The sequence below is a fragment of the Chiloscyllium plagiosum genome, unplaced genomic scaffold (genome assembly GCF_037043375.1).
Source record: "Chiloscyllium plagiosum isolate Xiang-an unplaced genomic scaffold, Cpla_swu_hap1 HiC_scaffold_13, whole genome shotgun sequence".
NCBI lineage: Eukaryota > Metazoa > Chordata > Chondrichthyes > Orectolobiformes > Hemiscylliidae > Chiloscyllium > Chiloscyllium plagiosum.
The window spans coordinates 30,282,400-30,309,407 of NW_028270151.1; the positions used below are offsets into that span (position 1 = coordinate 30,282,400).

The 27,008-nt window shown below is 41.0% G+C and overlaps 1 protein-coding gene across 1 annotated transcript; it reads right to left on the reverse strand.

The window, feature by feature from the left end:
- Window positions 1–1,432: 1,432 nt before the first annotated feature.
- LOC122556080 (apolipoprotein D-like) lies at window positions 1,433–23,662 on the reverse strand. The gene is made up of 6 exons (XM_087993445.1): window positions 23,511–23,662; window positions 18,259–18,398; window positions 12,247–12,374; window positions 9,003–9,091; window positions 5,192–5,221; window positions 1,433–2,370 (listed from the first exon to the last, which is right to left on the reverse strand). Exons 2-6 carry the CDS (start codon window positions 18,376–18,378, stop codon window positions 2,144–2,146), a joined length of 594 nt encoding a protein of 197 aa, XP_087849571.1. The 5' UTR covers window positions 18,379–18,398; window positions 23,511–23,662; the 3' UTR covers window positions 1,433–2,143.
- Between the last annotated feature and the right edge of the window lie 3,346 nt (window positions 23,663–27,008).

The following is a 27,008-nucleotide window of genomic DNA, read 5'->3' on the forward strand; positions in this document are numbered from 1 at the left end:
GAAATGATATCACCATAGGAAATGATGTCACCCCAAGAAATGACATCATCAACCTAAGGAAACTCAAACATATAAATAGAAAGTGGGCTACACCACCAGTGCTTCATTCGGAGGCTCACTGAAGATGTTACCTAATATGGTGAGGAAATGTCTGAAAACAAACCTTCCAGCTCAGCAAGCAAACCTACACCCAAAATAGTCATGTTTTCAGAAGTGTCTATATTACAGAAGCAGTTGTACTGGAGGACTTAAAATGCATAAAATTAATGCTAGCTTACCAGAGGCAATGGGCAAGTCAGCATGGTGAGTGGCTTGAAGGGGAGCTTGCAAGGGGAGCTTCACACATCTGCTGCCCTTGTCCTTCTAGATGTAAGTGGTCATAGGTTTGGAAGATGCTATCTGACAACCTTCGGTAAATTTCTGCAATGTATCTTGTAGATTGTACACACCGCTGTTGCTGAGCATTGGTGGTAGAGGAAGTGAATGTTTGTGGATATGGGTGCTAATCAAGAAGGTTGCTCTGCCCTGGATGTAGTCAAGCTTCCTGAGTGTTGTTGCAGCTGGACCCAGCCAGGCAAGTGATGAACATTCCATCACACTCCTGACTTATGGCTTGTCGATGTGTACAGGCTTTTTAGGGAGTTAGGGGACTTCATGAGACATGTCATGAGATTTGTATTTCATATCTAATAACATTCTGTGGACTTTGGTGAAATTTAAATTCAATTAATTGGAATTGAAACTTGGTCTCAGTACGATGACCATGTAACTAACATTGATTGTCATAAAACACATGTGGTTCACTAATGTTCTTTAGGGGAGGAAATCTGCCCTCCCTGCCTGATCAGGTCTATATGTCTCTAGACCAGTAGCAATGTGGTTACAAAATTGAATTAACTGGAAAGGAGATTATAGAACCATACAAATTTTGTCAAGGAATATGATTCAAGATGAACAGCATTGTGGTTAACTCCTAACTGCCTTCTGAAATGGCTTACGTCTAAAAGAGCAATTAGAAATGGGTAACAAATATCAGTGGTTGCCTTTACTCCTTAATGGCAAGCATTTAACCATTTAAATAATTGCCAATTATCTTGCCCTTTTCTGTGATGGGTTGCTCGGCCACATGTCTTTACAACAATCAACAATGGTTCAATGGTCACCATTCATCAAGCATTTAATTCCAGATTTTAATAACTGAATATAAATTTCACCAAATTTGACCCCACTTCCCTACAGCGTTAGCCTTGACATCTGGACACTGATATTTTCATTGTCAATGTCTCTGTGACCCATATATCTAGTGAAATAATAAAGATTCTACAGAAATAGATTATGAATGAAAACAAAATAATCACAAACAGAAATTCAAAACTCCATTGTCATGCAGGCTAAATGTACACAGCCAATCAAATAGATCAGAAGAAAGACACTACTTTAATATTTCATTTTTATTGCTGAAAAAAGCACTCAGTACAACAGATTTCTAATATACTTGTCGTGCACAAAGCCAAATATCTGTGTGTCAATGCCAAACTATTCTAAGTTCTAAGAATTGCACATGATTGATTGAATAATGTAAGAACAGCAAAGAAATAATTAGGAGATCAAACCAAGAGTGACATTAAAGGCATTTAGCTAGAAATCATATTTTCTGCTTATTTATTGCCAGTCCATGATTTTTCTATCTAATAAGATGATTAGACGCAGAAAATATGGATTGAAATGTCACAAGCAGAAAATTCCGGCTGATGAGTACAAAACTGGGCACCAACAGGTGACCTTTTTCATGTTCATTCACACTAATTAGTCAGTCGCTGTGCTTAGACCAAATGTTGGTAGCATGACGTGTGATTCCACTTGCCTCGAATTTTAAGTTGCATTTATGGTCATCTAGTCATGGACCAGTCAAGATTTCATCATTGATTTGAATTTCAGAGGGGTTAGATATTGACAATTGGAGGTATTTCTTCAAACTCCTGCACTTTTGATGAAGATAACTCAATTCATAGTCCATCATAGCAACTGCAGCAGATATTATAAAAGTTCAGTTATGCTAACTCCAGTATAAATTACAATTGAGTAAACTAAAATAAGTATATTTTGATGCATTAAAATGTTTTATATGTACTCTGATCGGTTCTTATGTGCAATCTTCTTGATTAATTTTCACAAAGTCACCAGTGTTAATCTTATATTTTTCCAGAACACCATGCAGGTACTGTGTGGTATTTGCTGACAGCTGTCGTTCTCTTGAAAAAGTCCAGGCATAAGGGGTGTGCATTATGCCAAGGAAAGATGCACAGGAGAATACCAGAGAGTAACTTGTATAGTCAGTGTCTACCACCCAGTAATGCAAAACATTTCCATCTGGAATGAAATAAAAGAGTACTGAACATTAATCTATGAAAAAACAAGTAGCTGGTTTCTTCTTTGTTGGCTCATTAGTTAATCAGATTAATTGCAGTTTTGGAAAAGAATTTCAGACAAACTGAAACACAGCATTTCCAACAGTCATGTGATAAATATCTCCATTGATTGAGGACCATCTCACTGCTGTCAGACTGCTGGACCAATTCTTAGCACAATCCTACTACACCCGGTAAGCTAGCATTGATACCTTTGGTCTTACAAAACTTATGCTGATGATGTCCCAAGAGTTCTTCAGATCCCCTCTAAATCACCTACTCTTCACTTTAAACTTATGTCCTCTGATCTTAGACAGATCTGTTATGAAGAAAAAGATTCTCATGATCTACTCTGTCTATGTCTCTCACACGTTTGTATACTTCAAACAAATCACCCCCTTAGCCTCTTCTGCTCCAAGGAATATGACCCTGCCTATCTCAATATTTCCTCCTAACTGAGATTTTCCTTTCTAGGCAACATCCAGGTGAATCTCCTCTGCACCCTGTCCAATGCAATCACATTCTTCCGAATATGTAGAGAGCAGATCTGCACACAGTATTCCATTTGTGGCTTACCCAATGTTTTATAAAATTATAACAAGTATTCTTTGCTCCTATATTATACACTCAAGCTAATGAAGGCAAGCATCCCATATGCTTTCTTCATCACTCTGTCACCTTTGCTGACACCTTCAGGGATCTATGACTTGTACACCAACATCCCTTTGTTATCCATTACTCCCTTGGGACCGACCATACATTGTGTATAACTTCCTTTATTACAACTCTCAAAATGAATCATCTCACGCTTATCAGAATTAAACTTCATCTGCCCATTGCTCTGCCGATTACCAGGTGATCAATATCAGACTGGAGCCTGAGACCATCCTCACAATCAACAACTCCACTAATTTCTGTCATTCAAATTTCTACTTGTACATCTAAGTCATTAATGTACATAACAAACAGCAAGGGTCCCAGCAACAATCCCTGTGTTATTATTACTGGTCACAAAAATAAAACCATTCATCTTTGCCCCTTTGCCTCCTATCTGTAAGCCAATTTTATATCCGGTTGCCAAACTGCCTCAGGATCTCAAGGGCTCTTAGCTTTTGGACCATCTTCCATGTAAGACCACATCAACAATACTACTCAATATATTGAGTCACCTTTTCAAAAAACTCAAATTTGTCAGACAGCATCATCAACACAGTTTGCCAGTGTTCTAAACTTAATTCTTACTACTGCATATGCAAATAGCTAGTTTGTCAAGTTGAAGAACATTTGAAAGACTATCTCAGTTGGGTTGTTGATACTGAAATTATGTGCAAAACCAGAAAGTGAAGCCTGCTCAACTGGCAAGAACATACCACCCAACATAGACAATAGAGATCATTCAACCCACCCGGTGGGAAGTTGCTTTGCCACAGCATTCTAATCAAAGACTCAAAGCCACAATGTTAAAACCTTATCACAGTTCACACCTATTGTTTGCCACATCCACTGGTGGAACAGTGGCTCAGTGTTTCACATTGCTGCCTCACAGCACCAGCGATCAGGTTGAATTCCAGCCTCAGGTCACTGTGTGGAGTTTGCATGTTCTCCCTGGGTGTTCTGGTTTTCTCTCACAGTTCAAAGAGGTGCAAGTTAAGTGGATTGACCATGGTAAATTGCCAATAGTATTGTGTAGGTTCGTGCATCAGCCATGGAAAATACAGGGTTACAGGGAAACGGTAAGGGGATGGATCTGGGTGCGATGGTCTTTAGATGGTCGGTATGGTCTCTTTTGGCCAAATGGCCTGTTTCCACACTGTGGCTATTCATTCTATTTTATCTAGTGAGCATAGATCTACATCAGTAACATCACAATGTCAAATAAAATCTCTACCCAATGTCACAAACCAATCAGAGGCAAAATACATAAATACTGGAGTTCACAGCCCTTGGAAGTTTAGCATTTAAGCTTCAGTGACTGTTGCTGTAAAAGGACAGATTTTGTCAAAGCATTCTGTCTTACAGGTATGGGACATTCACAAGAAGACCAATATGAATGGGAATAAAATTGTATTCTGTTTGAGAAGACAGTGCTAACTGGTTGACAAGTTTACATTGCCATTAAAATGCACCAACCAACACTCTCTTTTCACACAGCATTCAATGTTGTTTCCCTTCATATTGATTTTCATGTGAATGTTCTGATAAGTGCATAATAAGAAGTTTCAATGAGATGTGTCTTTTTCAGTAATATTCTAAACTGGTATTATTAGGGAACATTTCAAGTCTAATGACTTTTTTTTCACGCACATTAAAGAGTTAAAAAATTTCCCCCATAAACCTTTGGTTTTATACTCTGCTCCATCTCATGATGTCAGTGATCCTGCATATGATACTTGTATTCATCATTAATGGCTGGTATTACAAGAGTAATGTTCCACTAGTGGAAATGCTACCGTAAATATCTCATGTTAGTTATTAGCTAGCATCAAAGTTTTATTCAGCAAGTTTGTTTTCTCAGTAAAGGCCCAACATCAATTTGTATGTTTAGAAATTCTGTTGGAAATTATTTGCCAGCTTTATTCCCAACAAATGATGCCAAATTCAAAAATTAACAAAATGTTTAATCACTGTCAATGTAATGAGAAACAATCAACAGGAGTTACTAGAAAAATGTAATCAGTAGTCAAAACACTGAATATTGTATTACATTCCCAAATAGGATCGGATTTTGTTAGTTACTGTGTAACATACTTATTACTCAAGGAGTTGTACTTTTTAATACGTACGATCTAAAGGATCTTGGACTCCGTGTTGATCTGTTGAGTGAAGAAAATAAAAAATAATCACAAGCTACAAATATTGCATTCATTTTCAAAGAACAACAAAATGGAAGTTTGCACTCTACCACTTAAATTAAAATCCTTTGCAATAGAAAAACAACAAGTTTTATTTATCCATCACCTTTAACAGAATAAAGTGTCCCCAAGGTGAATCATAGGAAGAAAAAATTATGAAGTCATAAAGTCTCTAAAAACACAAGAAGAGGTTATTTAGAACTTTGAGTCCATGTTGATTGTTCCAAAGCAATCCAGTCAATCCTGGGTCTTGGTTCAATTCCTGTAGATCTACAAATTTGCTTCCTTGAAATGCTAATCCAATTTCCTTTTTGAAATTGATTATTCCCATTTCCACCACCTTCACAGACAGTGAATTCCAAGTCTGTACAACTCACTGTATACAAAGGCTCTTTATTATACTTCCCTGCATCTCTTGATCAGATGTCCGTCTGTGTCACTGAGAAACAGTTTGTCATTGACTATCTTATTTTGGTCTGTCATAATCTTGCACACTTCGAACAAATCTTCCCACAATTTCCATTGTCCAATGACAACAACACCAGATTTTCTAACCAAACCTTGTAACTAAATTCCCCATGTCTGGGACTATGGAGGGTAAAATCTCCTTAATATTCATATCCTCTCTTAACTGTAAGCTTTACCACCCTGAACATGTCCTAGCACCTTCAAAGATCAATAGATTTTAACCCACAGCACCCCTGCACCTGTAAACTTTTTAGAATACTGCTGTTCAGTCTATCTTGCCTCTCCCTCCTCTCTGTGCCAAAATATATCACTTCACACTTCTCTGCACTAAATTCCACCTGCAACCTGTCCACCCATTCTGTTAGCCTAACTATATTCCATTGCAAGTGATTTGTATCATTTTCACTTTTTGACACTCATTCAAATTTCATAAAATGGCAAATTTTGAAATTTCCCTCCATTCCAAGATCCAAAGCATTTCTTCACAACAACAGAGTGCTGGTACTAACATTGGCTGATGGGAAACACCATATCTGGTCTTCCTGCCTGAAAAATACCCATTCATCACAACTTACTGCTTAAATCCCTAAGCCAATTTTTTTTAATCCCACTGGATACTGACCCTTTAATTTAATGAGCCTCATTTTTTTTTAAACCAACCTTTTAGGTGTTATCTTTTCAAATGCATTTTAAATACAGAAATGCTCTTTCAAAACAAAAACTATAACCTCTAGAGAATGAAGCACTCTGTACAAACAATACTGTTTCTCCCATCGATGATCCTATTTACTGGAAGTGAAAAGCCTCAATATTCTGCAAAGGATGAGGCAGTGGGGTTATGGCAATGTCAGTGGTGTAGATCGATTCTCTGTGAAGAAAGATTCAAGTCCCACCATTCCACCATGGAATTTAAACTCAATTAGCAAGTCTGGAATATAAAGCAACTGATCCACAACCCCTCCCTCCAATTATTGCTTCCGGCCCTAATTTTGTGCTTCAACAGGATTCCGGTGCCAGCATGAATCAGGTCGAGCCCATCCCATTGGAACAGTTCCCTTTTTCCTTAAGGTGCCAATGTCTTATGAATTTGAATCTATTTCCCCCACACCAATCTTGGAGCCATGCATTTACCTTGTACATCTTGTTAAACTTGTGCCAATTAGCTCATGACTCAGGTGACTCTTTCGTTGTATAGTTTTAGCAGGACCTCCCTATTTTTACCCTCTATTCCCTTTGAAATAAAAGTCAATATTCCATTTGCATTTCCTATTACTGTTGAAATTGGGTCCTAGCTTTGTGTTTACATGCATGCAGATTTTTAAAACCTTCCCTGTTATAACTCTATGTAGCCTTTAACCCATTTAAATAATACTTAGCTTTTCTCATCTTTGTGCCAAAGTGCAGAACATCATGCTTTCGTAATTTACATTCCAACTGTCAAATTTCTGTACACTCACTGGACCAGTCTATACAACTCTATATACTAGTTGTGTCATCCTCACAAGTTCACATATTTATGGGTCACCTTCAAATTTATCAATCATATATTTACTTCTATCATCCAAGTCAATAATAAATATCGTTAATAATTGTGGCACTGATCCTGTAGCACTCCACTCATTATAGTTGCCATCCTGAAAATTCCCCCTTTATCACAAAATTCTGATTTCCGTTAGTTTACTACTGACATTACCATAATCCCACTGATTTATCCTTTGCAGAATATTGAAGCTGTTCACCTCCAATAAATAGGATCATCAACGGGACAAACAATATTATCTAATCTTCTATCCATGATAACATTCTACCTTCAAAGTTCTTATCTTATGAAATAGTCTTATGTGTTGTATCTTATCAAATGCTTTTATGGAAATCCAAATATACTACATCTACTGCTTCCCCTTTACGTATCCTCCTTGTTAATTTAATCTCCATTGTTTTTCCTAGTACTTTTTCTCTCAATATTGTTTTTTGTTTATTTCCGGTTAGTTTGACGTTTGTTTGCTTGAGCATTCAGTATTATTTTTGGAATGCTATTTTGAAGACTGACAGAAGTATTTCTTCGGCCATTCTCTGGGTTCCCTTGTTATTTCTCAGCTTTGGTCTCTGAGGGACCTGTGTTCACATTATCCTCTCTCTTGTTTTTCATATATAAAAATAACCTTTTATTGACTATTCTTATATTATTGCTAGTTTGCCTTCATAGTTTATTTTCTCCATCTTTTGTTTCTTTTTTTTTCAGCTTTTAAAACTTTCTTACATCCTTTGGTTTGTCAAAGATCTTTGCAACATTGTAAGTTTTTACTTCCAATTTGGTACTATCCTTAGCTTCCTTGTTTAGCATAGTTAGTTTAACACTTTACTAGAACCCTTCTTCCTGACTGGGAAATATCCTTACCATGAATCTGAATGATTTTCTTAAATATCTGCCATGATCCTCAATGATCCTTTCTGCTGAATTTGTTTGCTAGTCCAGTCCAACCAACTCTGCCCTCAAACCTATGTAATAATCTCTATTTAAATTTAGTACTGTTGGTTCTGACCCAGGTTTCTCACACTAAGCTGCATGCTGTATCCCATATTGTGGTTACTATTCCCAAAGGGACCTTTTACTGTGAGACCCATGATTCCTGGTTGGATCCACAACATAATTTTCAATGAAACTGCCAAAAATAGTCTATTAATTATTCCTTCCCAATTAGCTTTTCCCAAAATACTTGAAGATTAAAGTCATCCGGGATCAATTTTCTGCTCTTTTTACATGCCCTCCTGTTCTGATTTATTCACTGCCCTTTATTTATATCATTGAAGAGACATTTTACCCCATCGATCATACTTGCTTGTTTTTTCTGCTCATTCCAATTCCACTCGGAGTACCATTATAAAAAATATTGCTGCAGTGCTGTCATTTCCTTTTGCATTGTAAACCAACATACCTTCCCTCCTGAAACCTTCCCCTCTAATTAACTAAAAGCCCTCCAAACCCTCAACTTCTACCAATTAGAAAGACAAGGGTTGTGGATACTTGTGAACACTGTTATCTGCAAGTTCAGCTTTAAGCCACACACCATCCCAACTTGGAACAATATCACAATTCCTTCACTGCCACTATATCAAAATCCTGGAACTCCCTTTCTAACAGCACAGTGGATCTATCTACACTTCATGACTAGATCAAGAAGGCAATTCACCACCACAGTGTTTAGAGCAATTAAAGGTGGGTAATAAATGCCGTCCAAACCTCATGAAAGGTAAATAATTTTTAAAAACTTACTAAGTCTGAAGATTAGTTTTGCTTGATCTTTGGCTGTCTCGTCAGGTGGAATTAATTCTGCAGTGTGTTCAGTCACCTCATTACCCTTCCTGCAAACAACAGAAAAGCTGTGTATATATAAAGATGAATCCTGTACTTTCATCTTGTCATGAATTCATCTGAGGTAAAGATGTGGAGTGATGGGGCAGATTTTCACCTCTTCAAGGTAGATTTCCAGTGAGATGGATTTCCATTATACCCCTTCACATCAACGACAACACCCACCGGAAAGGATTGATGTAAATAGGGAGGGGATACTGACTTAATGTGGATGGAGATGAATGATTAAAAGGGGTCTCTCCATTTTATGAGGAGGAAATTTGCTCCCAGTTTTGAGAGACATGTCGGAAAGTCATTTTTTCTGGGACTTTTTAAATATCTACTTCGTGATCGCAATAGAGTATATTTGGTATTTGCGTGAAGACATTGATAAGTCCAACAATAAACAATGAAAGAAATCAGATGGATGAGTAAAACAGAGCAAGCAGAATGTGAGCAGAGTCCACTGTCCAGTTAAGGTCAAAGGAGAAAGAGGAAATGCAAGTACAAACACCAGAGCACTACATTCAATTCAAGTTAGCGCAAAACCGATAGGTTTGTGCTGGGGACCATTGAGCATTGAGTTCTAAGCTGAATTTTTAGATTAGGCTCAATGGCCTGATTTCATTTATTACTTCTGTGAATTTTCATGTGAAAGTCCAGCTTATTTTCCTGGGTTCATTTCATAAGAGGGAAACCACAATATATGAGGAAATGTGGGAATGCCACAGTGAAGACATCACACGTGGTAGAAAAGTGAGGAGTCCCCTCAGACCAACACATATAATTGTACCATAAAGATTGAAGTCTTCAGCCACAAGATCTGGGCCTGACACAAGAGAAGAGCTGGCCAATACAAATCTCGTTTCCTCCTTTCAAGGAGCCTAGATCTCTTACATTACTTTCTACTGTATGGTGTGATCTTTCACATGGCAGTGCAAAGATGCCATGGATATGATGGAACTCTGCTGGGAAACCCCTTCCTCTTCACAATTTAGATTGTGACAGGCAAGGAAGGAGCCTCCAATGGCATTTGAGCTTATCAGGAATACAAAGAGTCCAGTTTTGATTTGATAACAACTGGGGAGACAATGATTACAGCATACAAACAGGAGAGTGGAGCTGAGACTACAACCAGATCAGACATGATCGTATTGAATAGTGAAGCAGGACCGGAAGGGCAGATGGCCTACTCTTGCTCCTATGTCCTAATATGTATTTAAGTTGAAGAATCCGTGAGCTGAATTCTCAAAAACAAATGAGCTGGAGTCATTTCAAAGGTTCGAACAGAAAACAAGTATGAAATATTGCAGGGAGGAGAATGGTTTATGACTCAATAACACTATCCCAGCCTCCCTGGTTACAAACAAGCTCAACGTGAGACTGTTGCCGCTTGGTGGAAGGGGCAAAATCCATTTGCAAAAACTAAATGGATATTAGTTTATCAGAGCTTTTTTTGGTAATGATCAAGCACCCTAGGGAGGAACAGGAGGCGAATGGGGAGGGAAGATGGTGTTTTCATTTCAGGATGGTGCCCTGATGAACTTAGGGTATCCTAAAAGCAGATATCCCTCGACTTTCTAACTTTTTCACCAGTGTAGTGAAAGCGTGGGCTGTCCACATTGCCTAACCTCCTCTGCCAAACACCATATGGTATGGGTGGTGAAACATTCCAGTCAATTGGCTTGCAGCAAGCTCATTTATTCTAAAATTATTTTCCTTTGGCCCATGCCAAATTCGATGTGCATTTTAACATCGGGTTTGCAACATCACGCTGTATTTGAAGCATTCACTATCTTGATTTCTAAATGTTACATTCCAATCACTCAAGTCTTTTAATGAGACTGCAGCCTTCATTTACATTCATGTTCTTTTTAACCACAGGCAGTTGAGTTTCCAAGGCCACAAGTAACTCTGCAACTTAAAAGAAGCAAGACTTGCTCAGTTCATATGGCAGGTGCCTTGGCAATATTGCTCGCAGGCAAACAGGAGTGTCCCATGATCTGTCTGTTTTCCACATCACTTCCAGAGACCCTCAAACATCATCTGCTCCCCTGGGTCTGCATCCACCAGAGGGCCCTCGCTGATACTCCAGGAGTGCTATTCGATCCAACATAACCCTACCCTCTCCACAATCAAGACCCCTATGACAATTTTCACACCCTTTACTGAAAGATGTTCTGCTTGTCGATCAGGCTAACTTATGGGTGAGAACTGCAGAGAATCATTTCTCAACAACAGTTGAGATGGATGACTGAAAGAAATAGAAACAGATGGGATTAAGATGGTGGATGAAGTGGATGAAGTCCCTCACAGATTGGTTTGGCCAGGCAACTTCCTTCCTTGTTATAATTTGATGTAATTTAAGTCATTTCAGTTCCTGAGAAAGAGCTTACTTATGTAACTATCATCATTGGATACAGGAAAATGTTTATTTAACTGATGGATGTTTGGTCTGTTGGACCAATGTTGCGATGCTGATTTTTACATTCAATGAAAGCAATTAACACCATTGGTCAAATGCATATCAAGGATTACTTAATGGAATCATCATTTACTGGGATCAGTATCAGTGATCTCCACTAAAACCTCTTTCATGCTGGCCACAGTGAAGTGCAGGCCAGTTACAAAATGCCAACTTATCCGCATCTGAGAGAGGATGATCAGGCTGGTGCAGCAAAAACAGCAGCAGCAGTGCTGTACAGACCCAATTTGTTGTCACAAATATTGCTTCATCTTTTTAATCTTTCTCTTTAGCAATCTGGAAAAAGACTTTTAAGTATGTAATTGAGTCCTCAGTTGGAAGAAGAAAATTATGTACTGCTTTCCCATCTTTCTGCAGTTCAATCCTTTCAAACTTGTTCAATTTTGGCTCCCCTGAGCCATTCTACACTTGGCACCGTTCCAAATTTTCATTGCTCTAATCAATGTTGGAGCTTGTGGTTTTCATTTTGGTGTATCACACTGTCCTTTGGAAAGCTGCAGTAACGCCCTGTACTGCTGTACCAAAATAGTTTTTGCTGTCCCTTTATTTGAAGTATTATGGTAGCTAAATTTTAATAAGGAAGCCATGACAATCATTTTTGTGTCTTGCATGTACAGAAACGGAACATACACAAACCTGCATTTACACACAGACACACACACCATTTATAGTCGAACTTACGTAATCAAAGTGATAACCTCATATATGTTTCTTAGCCCATTGTAAGATGAGGATATTGTTTCAGAAATACATCTGAGGTCTTCAGTGACATTGTAAAATCGTTCAATTTCATACCATGTTCCCACATACTGCAAAATAAAACCAAATGTATTAGCTTATTAATTATGTGCATAATTCATTGAGGACCAAATGCTGCAGATGGGGATTAAGTCAATAGTTGCAATGCAACAAGTCAAAAAATCTACACAAGATCCCCTTGAAGTTAAATACTTGGGATTATAAAGAGCATGAAGAGAAAATGAGGTCTGCAGATGCTGGAGATCAGAGATGGAAATGTGTTGCTGGAGAAGCGCAGCAGGTCAGGCAGCATCTAGGGAACAGGAGAATCGACGTTTCGGGCATTAGCATTCCTGAAGAAGGGCTAATGCCCGAAACGTCGATTCTCCTGTTCCCTAGATGCTGCCTGACCTGCTGCGCTTCTCCAGCAACACATTTCCATCATATATAGCATGGTAATGTAAACATGATTCTCCATGCACCAGTGACCAAATCTAGATTCATCAGATTTATCAGTCCTTTCAGAAAATAAACATGTACTTCGTGTTCCTATTAATTCCTCCTGAGAGATAGATCCAAAGCTTTAATAGCAGTAAAGTGCAAATAGATCTTGATTTCATTTATTTCTGTCGCATGTATTTTGTTACAAAATTCAGTGAAAAGTGTTGTACAGTGTACCTATTCCCTAGCACTATCTAAAAGCAGAAAAATAAATCAAAACATCGAGTAAAGAAATAAAGAAGAAGTGTACCACTTAACAGTGCTCCGTCATGGAGTAGGGGCTTGGTGACCAGGTAAGAGTCCCTTGGCCATGCCACTGGAATGTAAATTGCCACTCTTTGGCGCCATCTCACGTTCACTCTTGCCACTATGAATCATAAGACCATAAAACATGGGAGCAGAAGTTAGGCCATTCAGCCCATTGAGTCTGCACTGCCATTTAATCATGGCTGATCAGTTTCTCAGCTCCATTCTCCTGCTTTCTCTCCATAACCCTTGATCCCCTTGACAATCAAGGACCTATCTATCTCTATCTTAAATTTACTCAATGACCTGCCCACCACAGCCTTCTGTGGCAATGAATTCCATAGACTCACCACTCTCTGGCTGAAGAAGTTTCTCTTTAACTCTGTCTTAAAAGGTATTCCCTTTACTCTGAGGCTATACCCTCGGGTCTTAGTCACTCTTATCAATGGAAATGTCTTGCCAAAATCTACTCTGTCCAGGCCATCCAGTATTCTGTACAATCCAATTAAAATCTCTCTCATCCTTCTAAACTCCATCAAGTACAAACCCAGAGTCCTCAAATGTTCCTCATAAGTTAAGTTTGTCATTCCAGGGATCATTCTTGTGAACCTCCTCTGAACACACTCCAGGACCAGTACATCCTTCCTGAGATATGGGACCCAAACCGACACACGATACTTCAATCATCGCTGGAACTCACCAATGCCAGCGCCACCAATGTCATACCCCTGTCTCTTCAATATTAGAAAAGTACCCAATTAGGGTTCTCTTTCATTTAAAAAGTCCATAAAAATGATGGTAACAAGGAGAAAATTAACATCACGTAGGGATTCATTGGCTCCACTTGTATGGTATTTCAGTTACCGACCAGAGCAAATTAAAATGGAAGTGCTTAAATACACAGTGTAACATCAAAAAGAGAGTAGGCAGTTTATATTTTGGGTGATAATCCTTTGTCAGATTCTCAGAGGGAGGCAAAGGCACCTTTACATGAACTACTCAAAATAGAAATAATACAGAAAATGCTCGATTGCGAATACAGGAACATCTATGTCCTAATATAGCAAGTGATTTTATAAAGAAATTGTTATTGGATTTAATGGGTGGCTATGAGATTTTAAAATTATGCAATATTTTAATGCATGGAGTAGAAAAATTGAAGGTAAATGACACAGTTGCCATGTAGGGAAAGGTAGTGCATATTATTTGCTGACATGATAAAAGGCTAGGAGAGAAGAAAAACCCCAAGAAGAACAGGAGAGAGGAGAGCCCAGAGACAGACAGCAGCATATAAAAGAATGGGAAAGAAAAGGAGACATTTATGAATACGGGTCATATTTGATTCAAAACAAGCTACCTGTGTCCCTCTCTACACAGCTGCTGCCAGACCTCACACAGTCACAGATGTATAGCACGGGAACAGACCTTCGGCCCAGCTCGTCCACGCTGACCAGATATCCTAACTTGATCTAGTCCCATTTGCCAGCACTTGGCCCATGTTCCTCTAAACCCTTCATATTCATATACCCATCCAAATGTTATTGCACATGCTCCCACCACTTCCTCTGGCAGCTCATTCGGTACACGCCCCACCCCCTGCGTGAAAACGTTGCCCTTTGAGTCCTTTTTAAATTTTTCCCCTCTCATCCTAAACCTATGCTCTCTAGTTCTGGACTCCCACACTCCAGGGAAAATATCTTGTCTATTTACCGTATCCATGTACCTCATGATTTTATAAACCTCTTTGGTTGCCTCTCAGCCTCTGACACTCCAGGGAAAACAGCCTCAAACTATTCAGCCTCTCCCTATAACTCAGATCCTCCAACCCTGGCAACATCCTTACAGATCTTTTCTGAACCCTTTCAAGTTTCATAACATCCTTCTGATAGGAGGGAGACCAGAAATGCACACAATATTCCAAAAGTGGCCTAACCAATGTCTTGTACAGCCTCAACATGACCTCTAGCTCCTATATCCAATAAAGAAAAGCATACCAAATGCCTTCTATCTACCAGCGGCTCCAATTTTAAGGAAATATAAACCAACACTTCAAGGGCTCTTTGTTCAGCAACACTCTCCAGAACCTTACCAGTAAATCTATAAGTCCTGCCCTGATTTGTCTTTCCAAAATGCAGCACCTCACATTCACCTAAATTAAAATCAAGCTGGGAGTCTTCAGCCCATTGGCACATTTAATCAAGATCTCGTTGTATCCAAAGGTAACTTCATTTGCTGTCCACTTTACCTCCAATTTTGATGTCATCTGCAAACTTAGACTTTCTACGTTCACATCCTGCTGGGTTTCTCCAGCACTTTCTGTTTTTATTTCAGATTTTCAGAGGACTCCCAGCTTGATTTGTCCCAGAGCAGAAATGACTGATGTCCAACCATTTTCACATATGCCAGGTATGACTCCAACCAGTGGAGAGTTTTCCTCCAATTCCCATTATCAGAATACTGTAAGCAATTCTAGTCTCCCGGCTATAGGAATTATGTTGTGAAACTTGAAAGTGTTCAGAAAAGATTTACAAGGATGTTGCCAGGGTTTGAGCTATAGTGAGAGGCTGGTTAAGCTAGCGCTGTTTTCCCTGGAGCATCGGATGCTGAGGGGTGACCTTGTAGAGATTTATAAAATCATGTGGGGGAATGGATAGGGTAAATAGACAAGGTCCTTTGTCTGGGATGTGGGAGTCCAGAACTACAGGGCATAGATTTACAGTAAGATTGGAAAGATTTAAAAAGGACCTAAGGGGCAACTTTTTCATGTAGAGGGTGGTGCGTGTATGGAATCTGCTGGCAGAGACAGTGGGGAGACTGGTACAATTACAAAATTTAAAACACATCTGGATGTAAATGAACAGGAAGGGTTCAGAGGGATATGGGCCAAGTGCTGGCAAATGGTAGTAGATAATTTAGGATATCTGGTTGGCATGGATGAGTTCGATTAAAGGGTCTGTTTCCAGGCGGTTCATCTCTGACTCCACAACTCCAGTTTTGCTCGGGCTCCTTGCTAGGGATCCTCAGTTTAATGCGGCCTTGGTGTCAAGGGATGTGACTGTCACCTCATTAGAATAGTTAGGTATTTGGTTTTGACTGGAAGAGACTCAATGGGTTGAAGGGCCCTTTACGGTGCTATAGATCTCTATGTCTCATCTAAATGAATATGAAGGCATTCTCGGAAGTGGTGCAAATTGGTAGCTGCCTTTGCGTTAGCAGCAAGTTTGTGGTCAGCAGAGAATGATGAAAAGAGATTTAGTTCATTCTTTTACTTTAAAAATAAGCATATTTCAAACATTCTCTTCTAAATAAGAAACAGGAGTTAGCCATTCAACATGCTCCTCAATCAATACAAAAGCTGTTGATTAAGCACTTCAATAAATGTTTTCCCCTACCATCCCCAAGATCATTTAAATATTTAGCAATCAAAAAGTCTTTACTTTAAACATTGCCAAAGACTGAGCTTTCTCAGCTTTCTTGGACAGATAATTCCCATAATTCACAATCATCGAGATAAAAATAATTCTCCTCAGTTTGGTCCTAAGTTTGGTCCCCCCTAATCTGAAGCTTCTTTCCTTTGGTTCTAGACTCCCACACCCAACGCCCATACACAGATTTGGAGAGACTTCTTGCTTACATCTCCCGGACTTACATATCCCTTTAGGTATTTAATAAGATCATCCCTCATTTTCTGAAACTCTTCAGAAAACAGGTCCTGTTTCCCCAAACTGCCTTCATTGGACAGTTCCTCCATCCTCAAAATATGTCCTGCATGGAAACGTAGGAAATAGGAGCAGGAATAGGCCATTCAGCCCTTCGAGCCTCCGCTCACATCCCACAAGAGGAATTCCAACACTTAGCTTATTGCCTTATATGCCTTGACATTGCAAGTGCACATCTAATTATTTTGTAAATGTTATGGTGGTTTCTGTCTACCATCCTTGCAGGCAGTGATTCCAGATTCCCATTATTTTCAGAGTGAAAAGATTTTCCTCACGTCTCTTCTGAACCTCCTGCCTATTACCTTCAATCTGTGTTCCATGGTCATTGATTCTTCAGTCAAGTGTAAAATTCTTTTCTGTCTACCCTGTCTGTGACCCTCATAACTTTGTACATTTCAATTATGTCCCCCTCAGTCTCCTCTGCACCAAAGAAAACAAGCCCAGTCTATCCAATCTCTCCTCATAACCAAAACTCTCTAACATCCTGGTAAATCATCTTTGCATTCTCTTCAGTTCAATCACCTCCCTCCTATAATGTGGATTCCAGAAATGCACATGAAATTCTAACGGTGGCTGAACCGACATTTAATACAGTTTCAGCAATAAATAATGTATGCTGCTGGAACCCACAAGACAGCACTTAACATTAATACTAATTTCCAAATGTTTGGGAAGGTGTTTCTAAATTAAATCCTTAAATTATAATACAAATTTTTCAAGAAACTTCCACTACTCTTATAGTCTGTAACTAACCCAATATTAGAACTGCTGATATTCAACAATTAGCAATATTCCCATTACAATGCTGGTGTATTTTTAAAAGGTTCACTTGATAGTTACAATTAGTATTACATGATTGTTCAGCAGAATTATCCATTAAAATGATTTGCACAAAGGAATATATTTCCTGCATTTGGGCAAGTTATCTTAACAGATATTACACTGAAATCAATTAATGTATTAGTGGCAAAACTTTCTGAAACTAAATCACTATCGACATATATTTAATGTGATTATCAGGAAGTACTTGCTGCAACAAAAAGATAACATTTTGGATCAGCTTTAATCCTTCATCAGAATTACAGAAGGATCATCAATGACCGAGAGGTTAAGTCTGTTTCTCTTCACAGATGCTGCCTAACCTGCTGAGTATTTCCAACATTTTCTGCTTTGATTATTGGTGGATTCAGTGGTGATTTCCCACTCTCAATTAGGTGCCACACTCAAAGACGCTTGTTTTGGTGGACTAATTTTAACGTATTATAAGCCCTGTCTGTGCTGAATGAGAAACCATATGAGTTGGGGGTAAAGAACATTACCTGATTTTGCTTTGCCTCTCTTTCGCTAAAGTTGAGCAGATGGTGTGAAAATCCACTGAACTGTCCAATCCCTTTGGCAAAATATGTTTTATTCATCCTTTAGCATCTGCAAATTTTACTTCCTACCTGAAATGGAATTGCCAAGCAACTAAAGAATTAACAGGACAAACCTGATCAAGACTAAAATTCTTTTGCACTTCCACATGTTCACATGATCCCCATTTGACAGCTTGAACTCTTTTGGTTAAACAAATGGAAGTGATCAACAGCAACAGGAACGGCCCCCACATGGTAGCAGCTTGAGAGGAATCTGAAACACAAAGAGATTTCTGAACCAAATATACTCACAATTTGACTGACTCACAAAAACACAGGCCGTTCACTTAATCTTATGGAGGCAACAGTTTGTCTGTAAATTCTCAGTCGGGGTTGCCGGTTCACTCAGTTGGCTGGATTGTAATATAGAGTGATGCCAACAGCATGGATTCAATTCTTACTCTGGCTGAAATTACCATGAAGGACTCTCCTTCTCATCTCAGTCCTCACCTGAGGTGTGGTGACCCTCAGGTTAAACCACTGTCACCAGCCATCTCACTCTGGGAGAACAATCCTTTGGGAATTCCATAGAGGGGACACTAAGAATATATTTTGAAAAAGTTTGATTCACCATCAGAGAGAATTTTAACTTAACAATTCACACCAAGAGGTAATCCCTGATTATTCTTGATTTGGAGGAGCCGGAGTTGGGCTGGGTTGGACAAAATTAAAAATCACACAACACCAGGTTATAGTCCAACAGGTTTATTTTTAAGCACTAGCTTTCGGAGCGCCACTCCTTCATCAGGTGGTTGTGAAGCAGAACCAGAAGACACAGAATTTATAGTACAAGGATTACAGTGTCATGGAGCTGAAATGATATAACAAACAAATTTAGGTAAGTCTTTAATCTTTTAGGATGGGTTTGCTGGTTTCAGTTCTTTGACACGTAAATCCCAGAACTTCTTCTAAGTTACATTCTCAAGATACCTTCAGGTTTTCTAACAATAGGTGCCTTCGCAGCTCAGACAATACACGAAAGGTGTGCGGTTAAAGTCTGTCTGTGTTCCAATCTTGAGTCAGATTGGTTGTATTTCTAAAGTGGGATTTACAGAATCTTACATGGATATGTATTTTTTGAGCAAAATAAAACATAATCCTGCAAATACAAATTCACCCATTAATCTTAGGTGCGTGTATGTGCAGGAGAGATAGAGTGACTGTGTGCATGTGAGTGTGTACATGTGAGAGAGAGAAACACACACTCTCTCACATGCACTCACACCCACATGCACACACTCACTGTCTCTCCTGCATGCATGCACATATAGGTTTATGGGGTGAATTTGTATTTGCAGAATTATGTTTTATTTTGCTCAAAAATACATATCCATGTAAGATTCTGTAAATCCCATTTTAGAAATACAACCAGTCTGACTCAAGATTGTGACACAGACTTTAACTTCACACCTTTAATCCATTGTCTGAACTGAGATGAAACCTATTGTAAGAAAACCTGAATATATCTTGAGAACATAAATTCCAGAACTTCTTTTAAGTTATGCATCAAAGAACCGAAACCATCATTTCAGCTCCATGACATTGTAATCCTTGTACTATAAATTCTGAGCCTTATAGTCCTGCTTCACAACCACCTGATGAAGGAGCAGCGCTCTGAAAGTTAGTATTTCCAAATAAATATGTTGGACTATAATCTCATGTTATATGATTTTTAACTTTGATTATTCTTTTGCAAAATGCTTCTATATTTCTGTCGTTTCTTAAATCTACCTTCCTTACAATGCCAACAATCATTATAGATTTCTAAGATTACAGCGTTGTAACCCAATGGATTCTTCTGTCATTTTGACAAAACAGTATTCAGCAAAATGAATTTTATTTTTAAAAAAATCCTGGTTCACAGTCAGCAGGCACCATTCCTCACCTTTTTCTCCATTACATTGATGACCGTATTGGTGCTACCTCATGCTCCCACAAGGAGGTTAAATGTTCATCAACTTTACAAACACTTTCCACCCCAGTTCACCTGGACTATCTCAGACACTTCCCTCAGCTTCCTGGAACTCTCCATCTCCATTCCTGGTGATCGACTCAACATGGACATCCATTAAAAACCCACGGACTCCCCAGCTACCTGGACTACACTACCTCCTAACCTGCCTCCTGTAGAAATGCTATCCCTTCTTCCCAGTTCCTCCGCCTCAGCCACATCTGCTCCCAAGAGGACCCATTCCATGTAGAACATCTCAGATGACCTCTTTCTTCAAAGACTGTACATGGTCGACAATGCCCTACAACACATCTCCACTTCCTGCACCTCCACCTTTGAACCCCACCCCTCCAATCGCATCAAAGACAGAACTCCCCAGTCCTCATCTTCTACCCCATCAACCTCCAGATGCATTGCATCATCCTCCGCCATCTACAAAAAGACCTCATCACCAGAGATATATTTCCCTCCCCATTCCTATCTGGTTTCAGAGAGACCATTCCCTCCAAGACTGCCTTATCAGATCCACGCTCCTCCCTCCCCCTCCGCCCCCCCCCCCCCCACCAACACACCTCTCTTTCTAGCACCTTCCCCAGTCATTGCAAGAAGTGCAAAACCTGTGCCCACACCTCCTCTCTCACCTCCATCCAAGGTCCCAAAGGATCCTTCCACATCCATCATAAATTTACCCGTACTTCCACATATGTCATCTACTGCATTCATTGCACCCGATGTGGTCTCCTCTACATTGTGAAGACTGGATGCCAACTTGTGGAACATTTCAGAGAACATCTCTTGGGGACCCACATTAACCAACCCCACCACCCTGTGGCTGAACACTTTAACTCCCAGGACATGCAAGTCCTGGGCCTTCTCGATCATCAAACCCTTACCACCCGAAGCCTGAATGAAGAACGCCACATTGTCTGCCTTGCAACCCTCCAACCACACGGCATCAATGTGAATTTCACCAGTTTCCCCATTTCCCTCCCCCCACTTTATCCCAGTCCCAACATTCCAATCCTACACTGCTCCCTTGAATGGTCTCACCTGCCCATCTTCCTTCATATCTATCCACTCCACCCTCTTCACTTTCACCCCCACTTACCTATCTATCGCTTTCCCAGCTACCTTCCTACCCAGCCCCACCCCCCCCCCTCCCATTTATCTCTCAGACCCCTTGGACCACAAGCCTCATTCTTGATGAAGAGCTTATGCCCGAAATGATAACTCTCCTGCTTCTCTGATGCTGCCTGACTGACTGTGCTTTTCCAGCACCACACTCTTCGACTCTGATCTCCAACACCTGCAGTACACATACTTTCTCTGGTTTACAGTCAGTCTGTCCTGTATGACATTAGAGCAAGTTTCCATTAACAGAACCAATTAGAAATACTCAGTATGAAGTCAGTGTTGAGTGGGTGGATGAAGCCATTGGCTTGATGTTGTGTTGCACTAGTTTGTCCTGAAATTTTGTTCTGGTGAAATGTCAGTTGTTCGTTAACAGACATCATCCTCCATTTGGGTCTACCCAACGAGTCGCTCTGTATTGTGATCCAGCTTGCAAGCTCTGATGTTGGCTTTCACATTGTCTAAATACATCACTGAAGCACTAAAAACCAAAACGCTCCAATGTACATATGGAGCTGCTCTCGAACAGCTGCATGCACTGTAAGGACACAGGCTACCTTAAAGCAAGTAAATTGTTAAAATTGTGATTCATTAAAGTTTCATCGATGGTAAATCATTGAATGGTTTTCAGTTATTTCTCCTTTACAGGGCTGTTTGTCCTCAGCAGGCTTTCCTCTCAGAGTTCTTGGGAAAATTCTTTGACATAACCGGCCCTCTCTCCCCTTCCAAGGTTACAGTATATTTGCAGTATACTCTGTTCAGGCGAGTTTCCAGCACTTACTGGTGATATTTCATAGATTCAAACTTCTCGCAAGGAAATTGGCTTCCACGAAGAGAACTAGGAACAAGAAAACTGATCTGAAAAGTCTACTCGGATCGTCTCGCTGCTCCGTGCCTGCCTTTCAATATCAGCTCAGTAATTAGAGACGTGTGCGTGAAGGAATGAGCCCTTCACACACAGAGAGCATCCCACTCTTAGAGCTGGCCGGTGTGATGCGTTGAAGGACTGAGGGAGTTCCCTCACACGTTGCTTTGCACATCTTATCCCACAGAAGGTCTCTACCGAAAGGTAAACGTCCTTCCGGTGAAAAGCACTTCATTCACTTGGGCTGCTTGTGAAAACTGAAAGCAGGTCCGGAGTGAACTCCACTCACCTCGGGAACAGCGTGGCCTCCTCCTTCTCTGTACAAATCAACTCAACTCGATACAGCGAGCTGATCCCAAGCACCAACCCCAGCTCTCTTCACTCGGGAAGCTGCTGTGGCCGCTTCAGAGGAGCAACAGTCTCCCCGCCCGGTCTAAACATGTGTGTGTGTATGTGTATGTGTGTGTGTCCAAAGCAGAGCTCCCCGTGTTCCAGTCCAGGCCAATGTTTCTCCCCTGAACCTCCCCAGACAGACTGACGCTCGCTCCCTTTAGGAACAGCATCCTGGCTGTATTCAAAATGGACACAGCCCATTGCACAAACGGAGCACCTTTCAGGCGAGACAGGAGCTGTGTTCCCGAAGCTCCTTATTGTTATCATTATCACAGAATCATTCAAGTGTGGAAGGAGGCTATTCGGGCCATCGTGACTGCACCGACTCCCTCTATCCCTCTGGTGCTGCTATCCAACCCGGATCTAATCCGCTTCCAATTACTAAACTGGCTCCGTTATGCAGCCCGGTTTTATTATCCGGCCCGGCTCTATCATCCATACCGATCCTATTATCCAGCCCGGTCCTATTATCCAGTCCGGCCCTATTATCCAGCCCGGTCCTATTATCCAGCCCGGTCCTATTATCCAGCCCGGTCCTATTATCCAGCCCGGTCCTAATATCCAGTCCGACCCTATTATCCAGTCCGGTCCTATTATCCAGCCCGGTCCTATTATCCAGCCCGGTCCTAATATCCAGTCCGACCCCATTATCCAGCCCGGTCCTAATATCCAGTCCGGTCCTAATATCCAGTCCGACCCTATTATCCAGTCCGGCCCTATTATCCAGTCCGGTCCTAATATCCAGTCCGGCCCTATTATCCAACCCGGCCCTATTATCCAGTCCGACCCTATTATCCAGTCCGACCCTATTATCTAATGCCAATGCTGCCCTCACTCGCTGTGTGAAATATGGTTGTTTTCCCCCTCAGATCACTTGCTTCGTGTGTACATCATTGTTATATCGCCTTTCTCTCCTCCGAGCTTCTCCCAATAACTCTTCTCCCTTTCAGTCAGCCCCCTCCTCCCTCTCATTCCCAGCAGCTTACCCTGAGCAATGTGGAGAGTGAGCGGCGGTCAGTACCACAGCCGCTGGGTGCCAGCATCTGCCGAGCAAACTCACAGCCAGTCCTTATATTGCGGGTCCGCGCAAACCACCCAACTCCGAGATCACTGAGCGAACAGGGAGAGGGAGATTCAGAGCCGCCTCCCCCGAGGGCAGCTGCCACTCACTCACGTACACGCCCGCCCCACGGAATTAGAAACAGCTCATGGAAGCCGCTTCACAAATCTCCCGTTCTGTCCTCAGCCCACTCACCCCTGGGCCATCGTCTTCAGCAATCATGCCAACAATATTAAACCCACCTGTTTGTGGGCTCTTCAGTGCTGCTGGTTTGATTTTAAATTGATTTGTTACTGTTACAGGGAATAGTATTGTACTGTGTGCTATCCAAGCAAATCATACCGTCCACAAGTGCATCAGGGTAATGGGATGCAGAATATGGTGTTCCAGCTGCAAAGAAAGTGACAGGCTACAGGAGCAAAGCCTTGGACCGGTTCTGACCAGTGGGACTTGCCACTTGAAGGACTGGACCCCTGACAATACCTCACTTCATTATCATCCTCAATGCTTCATTGAATGCCATGATGTGGAGACGCTGGTGTTACACTAGAGTGACCTTCTGACTTACTTCATTGAACTATCATGTTCCAATATCAGGAAAGGATTTAAATCCCACAATCTGATCCTTCTGAAACAAAAACAGAGATTGCTGGAAAATCTCAGCAGGTCTCAGCAATGGCCCAAAATGATTTCTCTCCACAGATGCTGCCAGACCTGATGAGCTTTGCGCGCAATCAATATTTTTGTTCATGATTTACAGAATCTGCTGTTCTTCTGATTTTTACCTGATTCTTCTGGTTTTCTGAAGCTTAATTTAGAAATTAGCTGAATTGCTAAGAACAAAATGCGTTGCATCCATTTAGCCATGAGACAAGATGGATTCCTTCCCAGATCCAGCTTTTTCATATTAAAAGTTCTTAATTTTTTTTAAACAAAACGGAGTTAATTTTAAGTAATCATGGCACTCTCAGGATATGCTGGTCAGGTTTTAAAAATCATTTACTTTGGGTTTTGCTGTGCAAGCAGAATATTTCTTGTCTATGCTCAGTTGTCCTTGATGAGCTGGTACAGAATGGTCCTCTTGAACCATTGCTGTTCCCTAGTGAATGTACCAGTGAGGATTGGCAGCTCTAGGATTTTAACCAAGTGATAATAAAGGAATGGCAGCAATCTATTTTCAAGCCTGCCTGATGTGAGTCTTGGGAGGAAACTTGAAGTTGGTGGTCTTCCTGTTTGTCTGCTTCCACTTGTTCTCCCATAAGGTCGAGGTCACAGGTTTGGAAGGTGCTGTCAGAGGAGCCTGGCTGAGTTGCTGCAGTGTATGTTGTAGATAATGCACACTGCTGCTACCGCGCATTAGTGGGGAAGGGACTGAATGATCAAGGTGGTGGATGTGTGATCAACCTGGTTTGCTCTGGATGGTGTTGATCTTCTAGGAGAAAGTGAGGATTGCAGATGCTAGAGATCGGAGCTGAAAATGTGTTGCTGGAAAAGCGCAGCAGGTCAGGTAGCATCCAAGGAGCAGGAGAATCGACGTCTGAACCACCTTCCTAACCTGTAATCTTCTTCCTGACCTCTCTGCCCCCACCCCCACTCCGGCCTATCACCCTCACCTTATTACCCTCACCTTAACCTCCTTCCAGCTATCGCATTTCCAATGCCCCCTCCCCCAAGTCCCTCCTCCCTATCTTTTATCTTAGCCTGCTTGGCACACTTTCCTCATTCCTGAAGAAGGGCTCATGCCCAAAACGTCGCCTCTCCTGCTCCTTGGATGCTGCCTGACCTGCTGCGCTTTTCCAGCAACACACTTTCAGCTCTGGATGGTGTTGAGCTGCTTGAATGTTTATGTATGTGAACTCATTCAGGCCAATGGAAAATAGTCTGACACACTCCTGACTTGACTCCCAAAGATGGTGGAATGGGTTTTGGGAGTCAGGATGTAAGTCATTTGCCACAGAGTACACAGCCTCTCACCTGCTCTTATGACCACAATATTGCCTAGTCTAGTTCTGCTTCTGTCACTGGTAGGTACTGCAAGTATCAAAGTGGGGAATCCGTTCTATAAACTGAAACAAAGTTGTATAGAATTTGATGCATAGAAACAAATCATTTGACCTAACAAGTCTCTACACTTGGTAGAAATAAAAAAACAATTGCTGAACCAGTCAATGAAAACAATGCAGATTCTTTTTCCTTTAGATTCTTTCCTTGTCCTGCCAAATGCTCCTATCTGAATCATAGAATCCCTACAGTGCAAATAGAGGTTACTCAGCTGATCATGTCTGCAATGACACTCCGAAGAACAACATGCCAGGATCCAAGTACCCTCCCCCCTTACCAGAGTTAACCCACCTAGCGTACACAATGCTGGACATTATGGGCAATTTGTTGAAACTTTATTGCTGGAACAGCACAGCAGGTCAGGCAGCATCCGGGGAACAGGAGATTCGACTTTTCGGGCACAGGCCCTTCTTCAGGAATGAGCAGAGAGTGTTCAGCAGGAGAAGATAAAAGGTAGGGAGGAGGGACTTGGAGGAGGGGCGTTGGAAATGTGATAGGTGGAAAGAGGTCAAGGTGAGGGTGATAGGTCGGAGTAGGATGGAGGCGGAGAGGTCAAGAAGAAGACTGCAGGTCAGGAAGGCGGTGCCGGGCTGGAGGGTAAATTATGGGCAATTTACCATGTCCAAACTACCTACCTTGCACATCTTTGGACTGTGGGAGGAAACTGCAACACCCAGCAGAAACCTATGCAGACACCAGGAGAACATGCAAACTCCACACAGACAGTCACCCATGGGTGGAATCCAACCTGGATCCCTGTGAGGCAGTAAAACTAACCACTGAGACACCAAGATGCCTCCTCAAGAAAAGTCACTGGACTCAAAACATTAACTCTGCTTTCTTTCCACAGATGCTGCCAAACCTGCTGAGTTTCCCCAGCAAATTGCTGTTTTTGTTACTTATTGGAGAAAGTGAGGTCTGCAGATGCTGAAGAAGGGCTTATGCCCGAAACGTTGATTCTCCTGTTCCCTGGATGCTGCCTGACCTGCTGCGCTTTTCCAGCAACACATTTTCAGCTTTGTTACTTATTGCCCATCTCTAGAAGGTGGTGACAAGCTGCTTTCTTGAACTACTGCAATTCATGCAGATCCGCAATGCCATTAGGAAGGGAATTTCAGGACCTAATGACACGGTAGGATTGGCAATATATTTCCATGTTCGGAAAAGTGAGTGCTGTGGCAAGACGTGAGTTATTTATATTTTGGCTTTTCTTAAATTTTTTTTATTTTTTTTTATTTTGCCACTATACTGTTTCAAGATAACAGTTAGTAAGTGCTCAAGAGTAGTAAGGAACACATTGCCCACCAGTTCACTTTTTTTTCTCTGTACACAAATAATTTAGTGCAGCTTATCCCATGGAGAA

What these genes read in the sequence shown, in the direction of transcription:
- LOC122556080 (XM_087993445.1), bottom strand. Translation starts at nt 18,378, where the DNA reads ATGTGGGGGCCGTTCCTGTTGCTGTTGATCACTTCCATTTGTTTAACC. An exon ending in GAGGTTATCACTTTGATTAC is followed by an intron (nt 9,092 to 12,246) that starts GTAAGTTCGACT and finishes TGTTGTTTGCAG; the next exon opens with GAAGGGTAATGAGGTGACTG. An exon ending in AGTCCAAGATCCTTTAGATC is followed by an intron (nt 2,371 to 5,191) that starts GTACGTATTAAA and finishes ATTTCATTCCAG; the next exon opens with ATGGAAATGTTTTGCATTAC.